The 15,485-nt window shown below is 45.3% G+C and overlaps 1 protein-coding gene across 2 annotated transcripts in view; it reads left to right on the top strand.

Annotated features, from left to right (window-relative positions):
- The window catches only part of KCNK5 (potassium two pore domain channel subfamily K member 5), a 63,021-nt gene that overhangs the window by 34,225 nt on the left and 13,311 nt on the right, over positions 1-15,485 (top strand). The window contains exon 1 of one of the 2 annotated variants that reach the window (XM_065589267.1): positions 8,211-8,255. The exons of the other annotated variant lie outside the window; for it this stretch is intronic. Coding sequence (XP_065445339.1) covers positions 8,226-8,255 — 30 coding nt within the window. The 5' untranslated portion in view covers positions 8,211-8,225. Of the gene's footprint in view, positions 1-8,210; positions 8,256-15,485 lie in introns of those variants that run through there. 2 annotated transcript variants of the gene reach the window in all.

Below are 15,485 nucleotides of genomic sequence, written 5' to 3'. Positions count from 1 at the left end.
GGCCATTGCAATGAGGCGGGCATCCTGGTTTCAGTTGTCAGGCTTGTCAGCAGAGGTCCAACAATCCATCCAGGATCTCCCCTTCGACGGTTTGGTGCTGTTTGCAGAACAGACAGACACAGCAAGTTGCATGGCCTAAAAGACTCTAGTGCCACGTGTACATGCCGGCGCCTGCGAGGAAGAAGTTCAAGCCGCAACAGTCCCACACGTTCGGAGGCCCTTCCCGTTCATAGCCCTTCTGTAAAAAGGGCATGGGCTACAAGCACCGGCAAGGCCATCAGCCGGCCTTCTCAGCTCACTCGAGCTCTATCCGTACCCAACTGGGTAATAAGCAGGCATTTTGAGGGTGTGCTCGAGGGTGACCTTCCAGCCTCTGTCTTGGATCTAGCATCCCTATTTATTTGCAACTGCCTGTCTCCCCTCCTCCCTGCCTGGGCCTCTAGAACATCAGACTAGTGGGTCTTCAGCACAGTAGCAGGGGGATATACCCTCCACTTATTTCTATTTTCCCCCCTCCTACCCTCCCTCCCAGTCCCTCTTCAGGGACCCTTCTCATGAGCATCTACTCACTCAGGAGGTGCAGGGCCTTCTACAGGCAGGAACAGTAAAGGAAGTCCCTTTGCATTTAAGGGGAAAGTACTCCTGCTGTTTTTTGATCCCAAAGGTGAAAGGGGATCTACACCCCATCCTTGACCTGCGGGACCTCAACAAGTATTTCAAGAAGATGAAGTTCTGCATGGTCTCCCTGGCCTCCATCGTTTCTTCCCTGGATCTGGGAGACTGGTACGCTGCCCTCGACCTGAAGGATGCCTACTTTCACATATCTGTATTTCAGGGACACAGATGGTTCCTACGTTTCATAGTTGGGACCACCCACTACCCTTTCCTTTGGTGCTTCCCTTTGGCCTAGCAACGGCACCAAGGCTATTCACAAAGTGCATGTTGGTGGTAGCAGCCTACCTCAGACCTCAAGGTATCCAGATCTACCCATACCTCGGCGACTGGCTCATCAAGGGCCATCCCAGGTCCAACACAGTGTTGAAGTTGCGGGCCACTTTCCAAGCTTTAGGCCTGTTGATAAATGATCAAAAATCAACATTAATCCTGGTTCAAAGGATAGAATTTGTTGGAGCAGTACTCAACTCTATCCGAGCCAGAGCATTCCTGCCAGAGACCAGGTTCAGGGCAATAGCAGATCTGATCACCAGCGTCACAGCCCATCCGCTAACTGCTGCCCAGGTTTGCCTCAGACTATTGGAGCACATGGCAGCTTGCATGTACATTGTCCGTCACACTAGACTCGGTCTGCATTCCCTCCAGATGTGGCTGACGTTGGTCTATTGCCCGGCCATATATCACCTTGACAAGATTGTCACAATCCCATCACAGGTACTTATCTCCCTGTAGTGGAGGTCCGTTCCAACTCTGTTAATGAAAGGTGTGCTGTTCGTGAGCCCACGACCTATGGTGTCCCTGATTTTGGATGTGTCCGACCTCGGTTGGGGAGTGCATCTCCGTGTACTGCAGACACAGGGATCGTGGTCACGGGAGGAGCTCGCGTTACATATAAAGTCTTCCTTCCCCAACTGTCCAGGTGGGCAGTGCAGGTGTTGACAGACAACACAGCCTCCATGTTCTGTGTCAACCGGCATGGGGGAGCTCGTTCGTTGGCTCTGTGTCAAGAAGCCCTCCGTCTATGGGACTTCTGTATTCAGCATGCAATCGACCTGGAAACCTTGCACCTCCTCAGCGTTTGGAACATGCTGGCAGATCACCTCAGCAGGTAGACTTATTTGCCACCAGACAGAACAGAAATCGTCATCAGTTCTGCTCTCTGCAAGGTCTAGGCAGAAGCTCGCTTTCTGATGCCTTTCTCCTATTTTGGTCAGGAGACCTGATGTACGCCTTCCCACCAACTCCGCTCATCAGCAAGGTTCTCTTGACGATCAAGAGGGACAAGGTGCGGGACATTATGATTGCCCCGGCATAGTCGCACCAGGATTGGTTCACCATGCTCATGGACCTGGCTATAGCGGACCCATGGCCACTTCCCAGCCACTCGGACCTACTCTTGCAGGATCATGGTCAGCTCTTGCACCCGAACCGTGCCCTTCTCCACCTCACGGCTTGGATGCTGTGTGGCTGAACCTAGAGGAACAAGCCTGCACTAGGTACAGCAGGTTTTCTTGGAGAACAGAAAGCCCTCCACCAGACTTACCTGGCAAAGTGGAAGCATTTTCTCCTGCTGGGCGTCAGAGTAAAATATTTTCCCCAACCCAGACATCCCTGCAGTCCATCCTGGATTACCTGCTTCACTTGAAGCACCAGGGCCTCACCTTTTCCTCAATCAAGGTGCATCTGGCTACCATATCGGCCTTCCATCCCTGCATCCAGGGTACATCTGTATTCTCACATGAGATGATCAGTGTCCTGAAAGACTCTTTCCGCCAATCTGGGGCCCAGTTCCCCAATGGGACCTTAACCTGGTCCTCTCCAGGCTCAAAGGGTGGACCTGTGAGCCTGATGGCTTCTTGTTCCCTTCTTGGTAACCAACCCATGCAACAAACCTCGATGCCAACTCTGCCCACATATCTACACCAGCAACACCATCACTGGACCTAACCAGATCAGCTACAACATCACCGGCTCATTCACCTGCACGTCCACCAATGTTATATATGCCCTCATATGCCAGCAATGCCCCTCTGCTATGTACATTGGCCAAACTGGACAGTCACTACGCAAGAGGATAAATGGACACAAGTCAGATATCAGGAATGGCAATATACAAAAACCTGTAGGAGAACACTTCAACCTCCCTGGCCACACAATAGCAGATGTAAAGGTAGCCATCTTACAGCAAAAAAACTTCAGGACCAGACTCCAAAGAGAAACTGCTGAGCTCCAGTTCATTTGCAAATTTGACACCATCAGATCAGGATTAAACAAAGACTGTGAATGGCTATCCAACTACAGAAACAGTTTCTCCTCCCTTGGTGTTCACACCTCAACTGCTAGCAGAGCACCTCACCCTCCCTGATTGAACTAACCTGGTTATCTCCACACTGATATATACCTGCCTCTGGAGATTTCCATTACTTGCATCTGAAGAAGTGAGGTTCTTACCCACGAAAGCTTATGCTCCCAGTACTTCTGTTAGTCTCAAAGGTGCCACAGGACCCTCTGTTGCTTTTTATAGATTCAGACTAACACGGCTACCCCTCTGATACGTTACAAGTTGGTGCAGGCTGCGCCTCCACCAATTGTGAAGGCTCACTCTACTAGGGCTCAGGTGTCTTCGGCGCCTTCCTGGCGCATGTCCCTATCCAGGATGTCTTTGGTACACACGTTCACCACATTACGCCATTACCCAGCAGGCCAGAGATGATGCTGGATTCGGCAGAACTGTGTTGCAATCGACACGTCCATTAACTTCTGCCCGCCTCCAGAGGTACTGCTTGGGAGTCCTCTACAATGGAACGGACATGAGCAATCACTAAAGGAAAAAAAAACAATTACTAACGTTTTGTAACTGCTGTTCTTCGAGATGTGCTGTCATGTCCATTCCATGACCCACCCTCCTTCCCTTCTGTCAGAGTTCAGGCAAAAAGGAAGTTGGGTGGGGGGAGCTGGCGGCACCCCTTATAAGGGCGCATACATGCGCCACTCCGGAAGTCGCCAGTTACTCAGAGCCTTAACCCCTGAGCCTCTCCCCACCCCCCCTACCCCAGCCTTGATTTCCCCCCCCCCCTCCAACCCCCCGTCCAGAGCACCCTCCTACACCCCAAACTCCTCATCCCAACCCCATCCCAGAGCCCACACCCCCAATCAGAGCCCTCACCGCCTCCCTCACCCCAACCCCAATTTTGTGAGCATTCATGGACTGCCATAAAATTTCTATTCCCAGATGCGGACCTCAGACCAAAAAGTTTCCCCACCCCTGCTTTCGACCCTTTCTTCTATACCACACTATGAATTATCTGTATGTTTATATGAGAATTTTGTGGTGTGGGGAGGGTCTTAGGAGCAATGGAAAGGAGAAAAAAATTATGGCTTTGGGGGGAGGGAGGATTTTTAAAAGCAGAAACTGTTCTGGGTGCTAAGTATCAAGCGTATTATTTCATTTGTGACTGTTCCAGCAGCTGCAGTTAGAGAGGAACTTGATTGTTCCGCTTGTGAAACAGGGACATCTGCAGTAAAGACAGTGGCTAGAGGCAGAATCTTAATCCACTGGTGGTTTTTTTTTTGTATTTATGGTGTTGCATCATTGTACTTGATTTCTGAAGAGGGATTCAACCAAACAAACTCCTATCCATTTTCCCCTGACAGGTCACAGAGAATCAGTGTTGTGAACAGGAATCTCAGTAATAACCAGGAACATTCACTTTCTTTTGTCTAGAGGTTGCTCATTTGTTTCTTGTCAGAGGTTTACAATTTAACCAGAATAGGTGATCCTTAAAAAGAAGATTGGTTAATCAACCCTTTATCAGAACAAGTCATTCTCTTCAAGGATGACCTGTAACTTATTAACCAAAAATGGCTAGTATTGGTCAGAGTCAAAGAAGTAACAAAAGTTTTCTTCAAATACAATGATGTAGAACTGAAAGGAGATTCCTTTCCTATGTTTTCTGCTTGTTGTCTATAGACCACGCAAGCAGGTCTAAAGTTCAATGGAGATGCAAATAACAATGTCTGTATGAGGTTGATCCTGAACCCCTTTCAATAACTTTACTGGGGCTAGTGCTCATGTAGTCAGAGGCTGCAAGATGGAGTCCTGGACAACTGACTCACATCTGTCTCTCCCTTAGCCCAGTTATGATATGTATCATAGTGGTTTTGGGCACCCAGAATAGATACTCTTGAAACTCAAAGCCTTGTCAGTTGTTGGTCATCTCCTTTAGTTGTTCTTCACACCTGTACAGAGCCCTGAATCTAACTTCCCCAGGGCCACAATAATGTTAACGTTTGTGTTGCAAGAGCATGGCTTTTTTTTTTTTTTTTTTTTTTTTTCTTTTTAATCCCCTGTTCTAGATAACCATGTTGATTTTTATTTTGGAACTAAACATGGCCTTCCTCAAGGCAAGGAGTGGGTGGTGCAGTCATTGAGGCAAGAATATTTTTGCCATATCAAAACTCATCATTAGGTGTCTTAATATCTTACGTGCTTTGCTGTGCTTGTCATCTTGGTCTTCATGTATTTATGCTAGAACAATCTGTTCCGTGGTGGGTTTTTTTGTTGTTGTTTTTTTCTGGCTAATCAGTGATTTTTGGAAGAACCTCTAGCACTGATCCTTAGTCTCCCCTCCTAATCTATGCTTGATTGCTTTCCTTGGAACCTGACTGGTTCTAAAGTCCTGTGCAGTGCAAGCTGGTTAGGGGTTCTCTTCCTTCTCCGAAACTAGCCAGTCTGCTGATAGAGCAGTACTGCGAGGAGTAGAAATTGGGAAGGAAAGGAACAAAAAATCCCCATTAGTGGTTTCTAAAAACCCAAAGGGAATTCTGAAGATACTGAGCGATTAATTAGTAGACCTAGGCTGTAAAAACAGCAGAAAAATAGTTTGGCCTGCCACCTCCCAAATCATATCTGATTTGTTGTCCTTTTTCAAAACCAATATGCAAAGCAACAACCAGGCATGTATTTACTTGCATGCTTTAAATATCAGACTCGGAGGCAGGGACAGCTCTATATGAAGCTGGAGGCTCTATATGTGCTGGAGGCTCTATGAGGTAAGGAGAAATTTGCTCAAATTTAAGTCCTGGTTGTGAACAGAGTAACATTAGGAGCAATAAGTACAACTAGCGTAACTTGGATCCTCCAAATATATATGTGCAGAGTTGCACTGTTGCATAATTAGCATGAAAAGCCGAAAAACTGACTGGGCAAATGGAAAAGGAGCAGCTTCTTAGCTTAACAACTTACAGGTGTTGGGTATCATGGAGCCAAAGTTCTTTGTTTTTATTTTTTATCTTATTTTGATAAGAGTTAAATATTAGATAACTAAATTGCATATGACTCGTCTAAGGGCTCATTAAAGCTTCATGTTCTGCCTGTAAAGATATCTGTAGTTTGTTTAAAAGAATTGCTAGTGAAGGTAGCAGGAAGTTGCCACTCATCTTGTTAAAACTTGTCACATCATGTTGACTTGACGCCTGTTTAGAGAATACGTTCCCCTTCCTCTGAGGATTGAGGAAAGCTGAGCAGGTCACACATGCACACTTCAGAATTGTACATTAAAATGTTGACACACACATGACTGGATTATGTTTGATGCACCCTAAAGTAAAAGCCTGTTAGTGTCCCACTGTAGTACACAAAGCTATACATTGAATAAGACTGGGAAAAGAGCAGTTGAAACTTAGTTAACTTTGCTTTTGGCCTGCAGTGGGAATCTATTAAGATAAAAAAAATCAGTTAAAACAATTGTTGAAATGATTGTTGCTAGCTATCATTTAATCGGCCCTTTATTAAAGGCAGTATATGACTACAAGAGAAAAAAAAATGTGTATGGTCTACGTGTAAATGTGTTATCTGGGAATGTAAACAGTGTAGCTAACACCTGTTCTTTGGGATTTTTTTCCCCTTAGTGAGGGAGGAGGAACTCTCTCTCCAGTGATATTAAATTTGTGTTACTAATTAGTTATTCAGGTATTGTTGACTATGGGTTTTATTAGACTTATTCTTATTTGCAGTTTTCAACACCTAATTCCTATATCTTGATGACATCCAATTAATTGAAATACAATGCAGCCTCTGCATGCAAATTTCAACAGTTTGTTACTGGTTTTGGCCCCATTGTGTCATAAACTATTCAATGCGATGATCATATGCTGCTGCTAGATGGGATCCTGCTAATGTTCTTCTTGGGGAAGAATAAAACTACTACAGGAATTCAAGGGTCTCTGCATATCCTAGAAGTCGAGACACCTCTCAAAGCATCTTCTCTAACTGAGGGTCTGTTTACAACACACTCAGTTGATCAGGAATTGAATTTGTGCTGCCAACGGATGTCTCTTATTTAAAAACTGGAATTTCTTTCTCACTGGATTTATCACTCACCATCCTTCCCCTGTGCAGGTGCAACTGAATGCTGCTGCTGACTCATATCCTGGAGGCTTTGCCCCACACTCCTCCTAACTACATTCTACATAGATCATAAATGACAGTTAAACACTCACAGGTTTGTAAGGCACCAGGGTGTTGCCTGTTAGCTTGAGACAATGTGGTTAACCTGTCTTATTTTTCTTTCTACAAAAAAAGGTCACAAACCATTCCCCACAAAAGCAAACTAGGAAATCCCAGGACTTTCCTAAAAAAAATTTTTTTTTTCTCATCTGGCATGGCTGTTATCCTGATGAACATCAAAATCCTATTCCAGCCCCAGATAATGCAGAGAGAGAGGGGAAATGAAAGGTCAACCATCCTAAGTCCTGTTGATTTCCAGAGTCCCAGAGACACTTTATCAAGTGCCTGAGGCTTCCTGAAAGGCTCGCTTGCTTGGCTGTGCACACTGACCCTGATCATGTGCCAGCATGTTTCAAGCAGCTGAGGATTGAGGGGCCAAGTGAACAATCACGATGATACTGTCATTATGTCTGAGATGGAAAACTGGGATGGGCAGTAACCAAAATTTGTGCTTTCCTGCTGATTTAGATCCATCTGGAAGGAGTCGTTGTTCTGTATTCCTGAGAATTCATACATTACACACATACCATGAACAACTTACCTCATACCAAATGACTGGGAGAAATATACAAAAGTAGAAGGAGAGTCTTAAAAGGATGCAGCTGTTTTGTACATTGCCACATGTGCTTTGATTCCTTCCTTTGCAGCTTTCTCAGCTGTCCCTGAAATCATGAGCTATAATCTCCCCCTTTGCCACCATTCTTGCATTTTTGCTACACAGACCTGCTGTTGTAACCTTTTAATCAAGAGGAAAAATGCAGAAAACAGTTTAATGTCTAAGTTTACACTTTGATAAAGCCACTAATCAGATAATCACTTTCTCTTCCACCCCAGCCCAAGAGTGTTTACAGATGAGAATATTTATTTTACCCTGTATACTGTATCAGGTCACAGTACATAAAAGGGCTCTGTTGGCTTTAAATCCTTTTTTTGTAGTACTGCATGCCACACAGCAAAGGCTAGATTGTGAGAGTTCATAAAATGAAACATTCATTGCTAAAAACTAACACAATGATTTCTGTCTGCTACAGACAAGTGGGGAATGCTGTCCGCCAGTACTGATACACTCAAGGTTTGTTGAAATCTTCAGACTTTAATTCCATCATATGTAATGTGCCTAAACTCCTTCACACTTACTGTGAATCTCCCAAAAGAAGATTGCCTTAGTGAATAACTGAACCTGTGAATCAGTTTCTTTTTTTAATATTGCAAAGGTCAACATATTATATTCAAGCTGCTGAATGTATAAGCTCCGATTATTTTCAGTGCCGAAGACTTATCATTTCTTTACTAGCATACAAAGGGCTTTGCAGCCTTCTAATATTGTCTCTTGGTTTCTGGGCTTACCCATATTCAGTAGTTGCACAGGTTTAATGTTAGGTGTGTCTTTAAACCAATGTAGTTCAAATTGTGCAAAATCATGTGCCGACACTCTTAATTCTGTTTAATTAAAATAAAATCAATATAAACCAGATTATTAACCTAAATTAAATTCCATAAATAACGCCTAGAGTTAAACTGGTGCAACTCTGAATATAGACTAGGCCTCTGTCTCTAGGTGGCTGGATATGGAGATAATGCAACATGAATTGCTTTCACCTCCTTTGCCCTACACGTTGGGATTGAGTCTCTTATTGTCTTGGGAATGTGCATATGCTCACCTGCATTAATATAGGACTTTCTGGAGGGGTCTGAGCAAGTGCTTTCCAAGTAAGTTTATTTTATTCCCTCCACCCCCCCCCTCCCCCCGAATGTAACTCCCTCCACCATAGCCTGCTCCATCATTACCATTGCACCCCACTTCAGGTTCTCTCTACATGAATGCTTTTACTATACAGACTTCCCTGACAACCAGGGACAAAAAAGAAGAGGGATGGAAGTTCTCTTTCAGTAGGTACATGTGGAGACTTCTCTCCCCTTGGACTTAGCCCTGTGGATGCATACGTACAAGCATATCTAGCTCTTCCTCCACCCTGGGGCTCCTTCCTCATTTGTTAACTTGATCTCTCTTCACCTCTTGAAATGGGATGTAGTAAAATCAAAGACGTGACTGCGGTGCCGATTTTGTCTCCTGCTATTTCACTCTGTTGCTGCTGGATTCTGTTAAAATAAAAACTGCTGAAAGAGGAATGGCAGTATAAAGTTTCATCTGATTATAAATGCAAACCCCATGCCTTTGGACATTTTATTGTGATTGGCTAAATTGTTGGTATTGCATGTACCCGTGATTAGATAACTGATCCACAGTGTTTTCTATCTTTAAATTTATGTTCAAGACTCTGGATGTAGGCATGAAAAATGAGATGTTAGTTAAAATCTGAGGTACAGCAAGTAATGAAAAGAAACATGAGCAGGTTATGGGAATTCAGAGCCTTTTTTGGTGACTTGGGCCAGTAAATATTAACTGAGTCTGCTGTAAAGGAGCCAAATACTAAGTGCGTATTATGTAGAAGGTAGTTGATCAGGAAAAGGATTTGAGGATGGCATAAAAATCTTTAGATGCCTGCTTAGCATATGTTTCAGAGGGTTTGTGAGGTAAACAGTCTACTTCAGCTGAGGAATAGAATGCAATCCCAAGAAGCAATACTGTTACTGTACACATTATCAGTTAGTTTCCATTTACCTTATGCTTTGCATTTGTCTAGCATATTTTTACTGGAGGGGCTCTAAAGCACTTTGAAAACCTGTAACCCCTTGGAACACCACTGTGGGCTGTCCTCATTTTCACAGATGAGGAATATGTAAGGTATTGAGAAGTGAAGTAAAGCTTTGTCTATACGATGCACCTTTTAGCGACACAGCTGTGCTGCTACAGCCGTGCCACTACAAGGCACGCAGTGTAGCTGCTGTTTGTAGGCAGGAGAGAGCTCTTCTGCCGACAAAAAAACTTCCACCCCGCAATGAGCTGCAGCAGCTCTCTCGGCAGGAGAGCGCTCCTGCCAACAAAGCATTGTTCACACCGGTGCTTTTCTTAACGCCCCCGAACAACAAAAGTTTTTTGCCTACGAAGTTCCGGTGTCGACAAAGCCCAACGTTTCCAAAGTCATTCAGTGTTTGGGTCAGAGAAGGGGACAGAGCAAAGGGCTACTGACAGGGCACATCACAACCACTGCTTTAACCAATAGAGTGTGCTGTCAAATGCAGTATTCAGTACTGACCACTGTGGCATATAGAGTAAATATGGTGCTGCCAGGGTGAGAGTATAATGAAAGCTGACTGTGCTGATTCTAGGCTTACAGGATTCGGTTACTCTGGCCCACTCTGACTAAAGAGAATTATTTCATATTAGGACAAGATCATTGTTCACACTGCAGAGTTTTAAAATGCCATGAAAGTCAGAAACTGGGAAACTTGGAGAATTGTTTTGTTCAAGTGCAACAGAAAACAAATTGCAAATTAAAGGCCACTGAATCTAATGGGTAAATGTAGGAAAGGATGTGCAGAGATTATCTATGCAACTGCCACTGGCTTGTTTGATCAAATCTGCCAACATGACTTGACTGGGTTTATGGGAAGAGAGGAAATGCAGCTAATCTAAAGGGGGATCTAATCTTTGGGCCAAGTGATTTCTTGCTGTCCTTTCCAGACAGAAATAAAGTGCCTGTTGGGCAGGGTGAACTGTTCTGGCTTGTAGCATCCCTGTAGTTACCTACCACGTTCAGCTCTCTTGCCTGGCTAATGCTCAGGAAATCTCCTTTTCTGTTGCTTATGTAACCTGGCCCAGCCATTCCTTTCCAAACATATACAAGTTTACTTTAAAAAAATAAAAATAAAAAAAAAAGCGATGATTCCTAAAGGGTTAATGGGGACTGGTTCATATGGTTCATACAACCCTCTCGTATTCCTTAACTCTTACTGTAGTATTTCTTAGTGGGTGTTCTACTTGCACTGACATTCAATCAGCCTTGTGCCAAAGGACAGAGCGATAACAGGCATTACCTGGCCAAAACCTGTTGCTGCCGTAACAAAGCAGATTTTTTTTATGTACATCTCATTCTTCTGCCTTATCTGGGCAGATTAAAATTTTGAATGTACTGACTTATCTTCAGATAATGCTGTGCTAGTTACAGCCATAACACTCCAATTAAAGAGCTTACCTGGATGGGAGATGAGCCAGAAAATCACTGCAGGTGTCTAAACAGGAGACAGTGTGTGACCATTGTCAATTTTTTTTCTCCCTTGTGAGGAGAGATGTAATGTGGATTTTTTTCCCCCTAATGTATATGTGACCAGACTTTCCTAAAATAAAGTGTTCATTTGCTCCCGAATGGTATTCTGTGGTTGTAGAGGCCTGCTGTGTTGCAAAATTGACCACATTTGTTTAACAAAGTTGCATCTTATTGCTGTGGATGTGACCATAACTATGTTACATGTTTTTGGTTTGGTTTGTTTAAAAAGGGGAGGGGGAAGCCATGGACCAGGTACAGGTTTATTTGCACAGACAAAATGTAAAGGTCTACTTTTTTTAAAAGTTTAAAAACTGGGGCTAAAGCGGCATGCTTTTTGTATATCTGGCTATGGTATGGCTCACTCCTATTCACACAGGCAGGGCCCAACTGTTTACATAGTTGTAATTTAACATGGTCAGGTGCCTTTGATTAATAGCCTGGGGGGTACTGTGGCCAAGTTTGCTTGTCATTCGACAGTTGTGTTCTTCATCCAAGCCCCCACCATTCTCTTGCTGTTTTCTCGGAGGGCTGGGTGCATGCTCTCCTTTGTCCCCTTTACAGTGACCCAAAGGTCTTGTCTGCAATACCATTTTTATTCAAATTTCCGACCACTGCACTAACAGCAGGTCTGGCAATAGTTGAAACAGACCCGCCGGCTGCCTTTGAACCGCCTTAAAGACCTGCTCTGAGCATAATCAGACAGCCAGAAAGTTAAAATACAGGTGGCTTGTCTTTAGTGACACACTCATCTTTGCTAGCACTGGAGCTGTGCTGATATTGCGGTGGTGGGAAATTTGAAGGGAAAATGCTGATGTAGGCACAGCCAAAGTATATGCGTGTATGGTTTGGTTGTTTGGAAAGGCTCAGCCTTCTTACACATTCTTGTTTTGCTATCTAAGCTTTCTTTCCCCCCCTTTCCATACTACCAGAAAAGGAAGATGTCAGGAGAGAGATCCATCTATCCATCCATAATATCTGTTTTTTCTTACTCTTTTATCTTCCTGCAAACTAATTTTGTCTTTTTTTTTAAGTGCTCTTTTGTTCTTGTTTACAGTCATATCCTTATTTTGATGGACAATCTAAGTGGAACATGTGTCTAAAACTCTTTAAACATTAGCCTGGATAACCTCCTGTATATGCAGCTGTGGGCAGAGGGGACAAAGTTATTGGACTGGCACTTTGACCTTTGGTAAATCCTCAGTCAAGTTGGTCATTAATAGTTAACAGTAAAGATGTCATTGAAGGAAACCTGAAGCTGCATTGGAGCATTATTTTATCCTGGGGAAGTACCTTGGAAAGAGAGAGAACTTTGTCACCTTGATTATGTCGGAATGATCTTTTGCCTTCAAGTTCATATTCCAGTTGACATCATTGAAAGATGTATTAGTTTCTTCCCTTTCTTGGATTCTAGTAATAACTCCAGGAGTCTAGGAAATTGTATACTTGAGTGGGGAATGGCAAAGATGGCGATGTCTGACACAATCTATTTGAATTCAAAAAGATTTTAGCAGCCTAACACACTTTTGTGCAGAAGTTTATTTGCTATTTAATGGTATTGGTGTCCGCTTGAATTCTCTGCTGATGTCAAAAAGACATAATTGTTTCCAAATGGTCAAGAAGTTGCACTCTGCTTAGAAAACTGCTACATATTTTTCACTCTGCACCAAAATTAACTTATTTTTGAGCTCTTTGTTTTTATTTCATGCTGGTACGATCAGCGGCGGCTCCAGGCACCAGCGCTCCAAGCGCATGCTTGGGGCAGCAAGCCGCGGGGGGCGTCCTGCTGGTCCCTGTGAGGGCGGCAGTCAGACAGGCTTCGGCGGCATTCCTGCAGGAGGTCCGCCGGTCTCGCGGATTCCTTCCCCTTCCCTCCCTTCTCCCCCTCCATCCCCCCCCCCCAAAAAAAAGAGAGCAGAGGGTTGTGTAAGCAATTGTTCATCTGTCCCAAGGGTTTCCTCATTTTGGGATTTCACTGAGGTTTTGTCTACACAGAGAAAGCGCACTTGTTGAACTTAAACTCGTACAAATCCCTGTATGGACATTCGCTGATCTTGGTGCTTATTTCAGTTTAACTTAAACCTATTCCCAGCTGACTTAAACTAAACAGAAATGCCATTCTTGCATCAAAGAAGTGTCCACGCACGCTGTTTAACTACACTGGTTTAAACTGACACCTTAGTTTATACTAGGGTTACCATATTTGAACATTCAAAAAAGAGGACACTCCACAGGGGGTGTCGGCCCCGCCCACAGTCCACCCGCGCTCCGTCCCCACTCTGCCCCAGGTCCTGCCCCCTCCCTGCTCAGCCCAGCCACCGTACCCCTCCTCACCCCCTGGTCCGCCGCTGGCTTGCTGCATCAGTCCCCTATCCACTGCTCGCTTCCTCCCACTGCCACTCACCTCCTCACTCCCCTGCCAGAAACCCCCATGCCCGCCCCAAGAACCCCTGCCTGCCGCTGACTCGCCGCTGGGTCCCTCGCCGCTGGCCTCTTCAACCCCCGCTGTCTGCCACTGGCCTTTTCACACACACACACACACACACACACACACACCCCGCTCCCTACTCACCCCATACCTACTCAACCCCCGCTGCTCACAGGTCACCTCTTCACCCCGCCCCGCTCACCTACTCACCCCTCCTGCCACAGGTCCCTCTGGCTCCTAGGATCAGGGGCAGCCGAGAGGTCTCCACGTGCTGCTCCGGCCACAAGCGCAAGCTCTGTGGCTCCCATTGGCCAGGAAAAGCACCAATGGGAGCTGCCGGAGCCGCGGAGCAGGACTTGCAGATGCCAGCAGCATGCAGAGAGCCTCCCCCCGGCCCCCAACCCGAACCTAAGAGCCAGAGGGACCTGCTGCGGGGCGAGGTGGGGAGTCCAGGTGGTGCTTACCTGGGGTGGTTCCCGGGAAGCATCCAACAGGTTCCTCTGGCTCCTGGGGTCAGGTCGGGGGGGGCGGCGGAGGGAGGATTCTCTGCGCGCCGCAAGCCCTGCTCCGCGGCTCCGGCAGCTCTCATTGGCACTTTTCCTGCCCCCACAGCTCTGATTGGGCAGGAGGGAGCCGGTGCAGCATGCGGAGACCCCCTCCATCTCTGTGCCTAGGGTCCGCCCACTCTGCAGGCTCCTGCCCACGGGTGGGTGCCGGGAGCCTCCCCAGGAAGCGCCGCCAGCCCCGGGACTTTGGACTTAGGGTTACCATACGTCTGTATTTTCCTGAACGTTTTTAGATATTTAAAAATTCCGGATGGCGATTTAAGAACTAAAAAGCCGGACATGTCCGGGAAAATACGGACGTATGGTAACCCTAGTTTATACCAGTGCAACTGTCTCATGTAGGCCTTAGTTTTCTCATTTCTTTCCTGCTCAGCATGCATATGAATAGCGTATGGGCTGTCAGCTGGCATTCGGCTCTGTATTTCTATTTCGTGTGACCTGCCTGGCTGCTGCAATTGAAAGACTTAGGCCATGTCTATAGTGTGGGCTACAGCAGCTTAACTGTGGCATCATAGCGCAAATACTTCCTACAACGAAAGAACAGGTTTGTCTATCACTGTAGGAACTCCGGCCTCAGTAACTAGGTTAATGGAAGCATTCTTCCCCCAGCCTTGCTGTGTCTAGAACACCTGCCCCTTCTAGGGGCACTTATGGCTTCAACAAATCTGCCTACAGCAACACCCATCTTTGTCGTTTCTATCAACTGATAACAGTCCTCAGCAGGCCAGGCCCATTTTCTACCTGCGCCTCTAGCTATAGCCTTTAGCCTACAACAAATATTGTACACTAGCTTCCCCAGTAGAGAGCTCTGTAGTTCCTTCATCCAGACTCCAAAGCTCCCTTCTTTTTATCTCTAAATGGGCTCCAATAGTGACATGCATTTAAATTTTTTTTTAAAATGGTGTTTCTCCACCACATACCCAATAAATGCACTTTGAGGACAATGTTGTTGTAGGAAGGGTAGTTGTATGTATTAGGGCTCAAAATTAAATAACCTGGGTTTTATTATATTTATTTAATTAGTGCTGTGTGTTTGTTAATTGGGTTTGGGTCTCTGTGCTAAGTACAGTATCTGATCCACATTGGCAAGGTCAGAAGGGTAGGTGCATGGGTGAGAGAGAGAGACTTACCTGCATGGTGTT

Source organism: Chrysemys picta, chromosome 3 (assembly GCF_011386835.1).
Source record: "Chrysemys picta bellii isolate R12L10 chromosome 3, ASM1138683v2, whole genome shotgun sequence".
In the NCBI taxonomy this organism is placed as follows: domain Eukaryota; kingdom Metazoa; phylum Chordata; order Testudines; family Emydidae; genus Chrysemys; species Chrysemys picta.
This window is presented reverse-complemented; position numbering and strand designations above follow the sequence as displayed.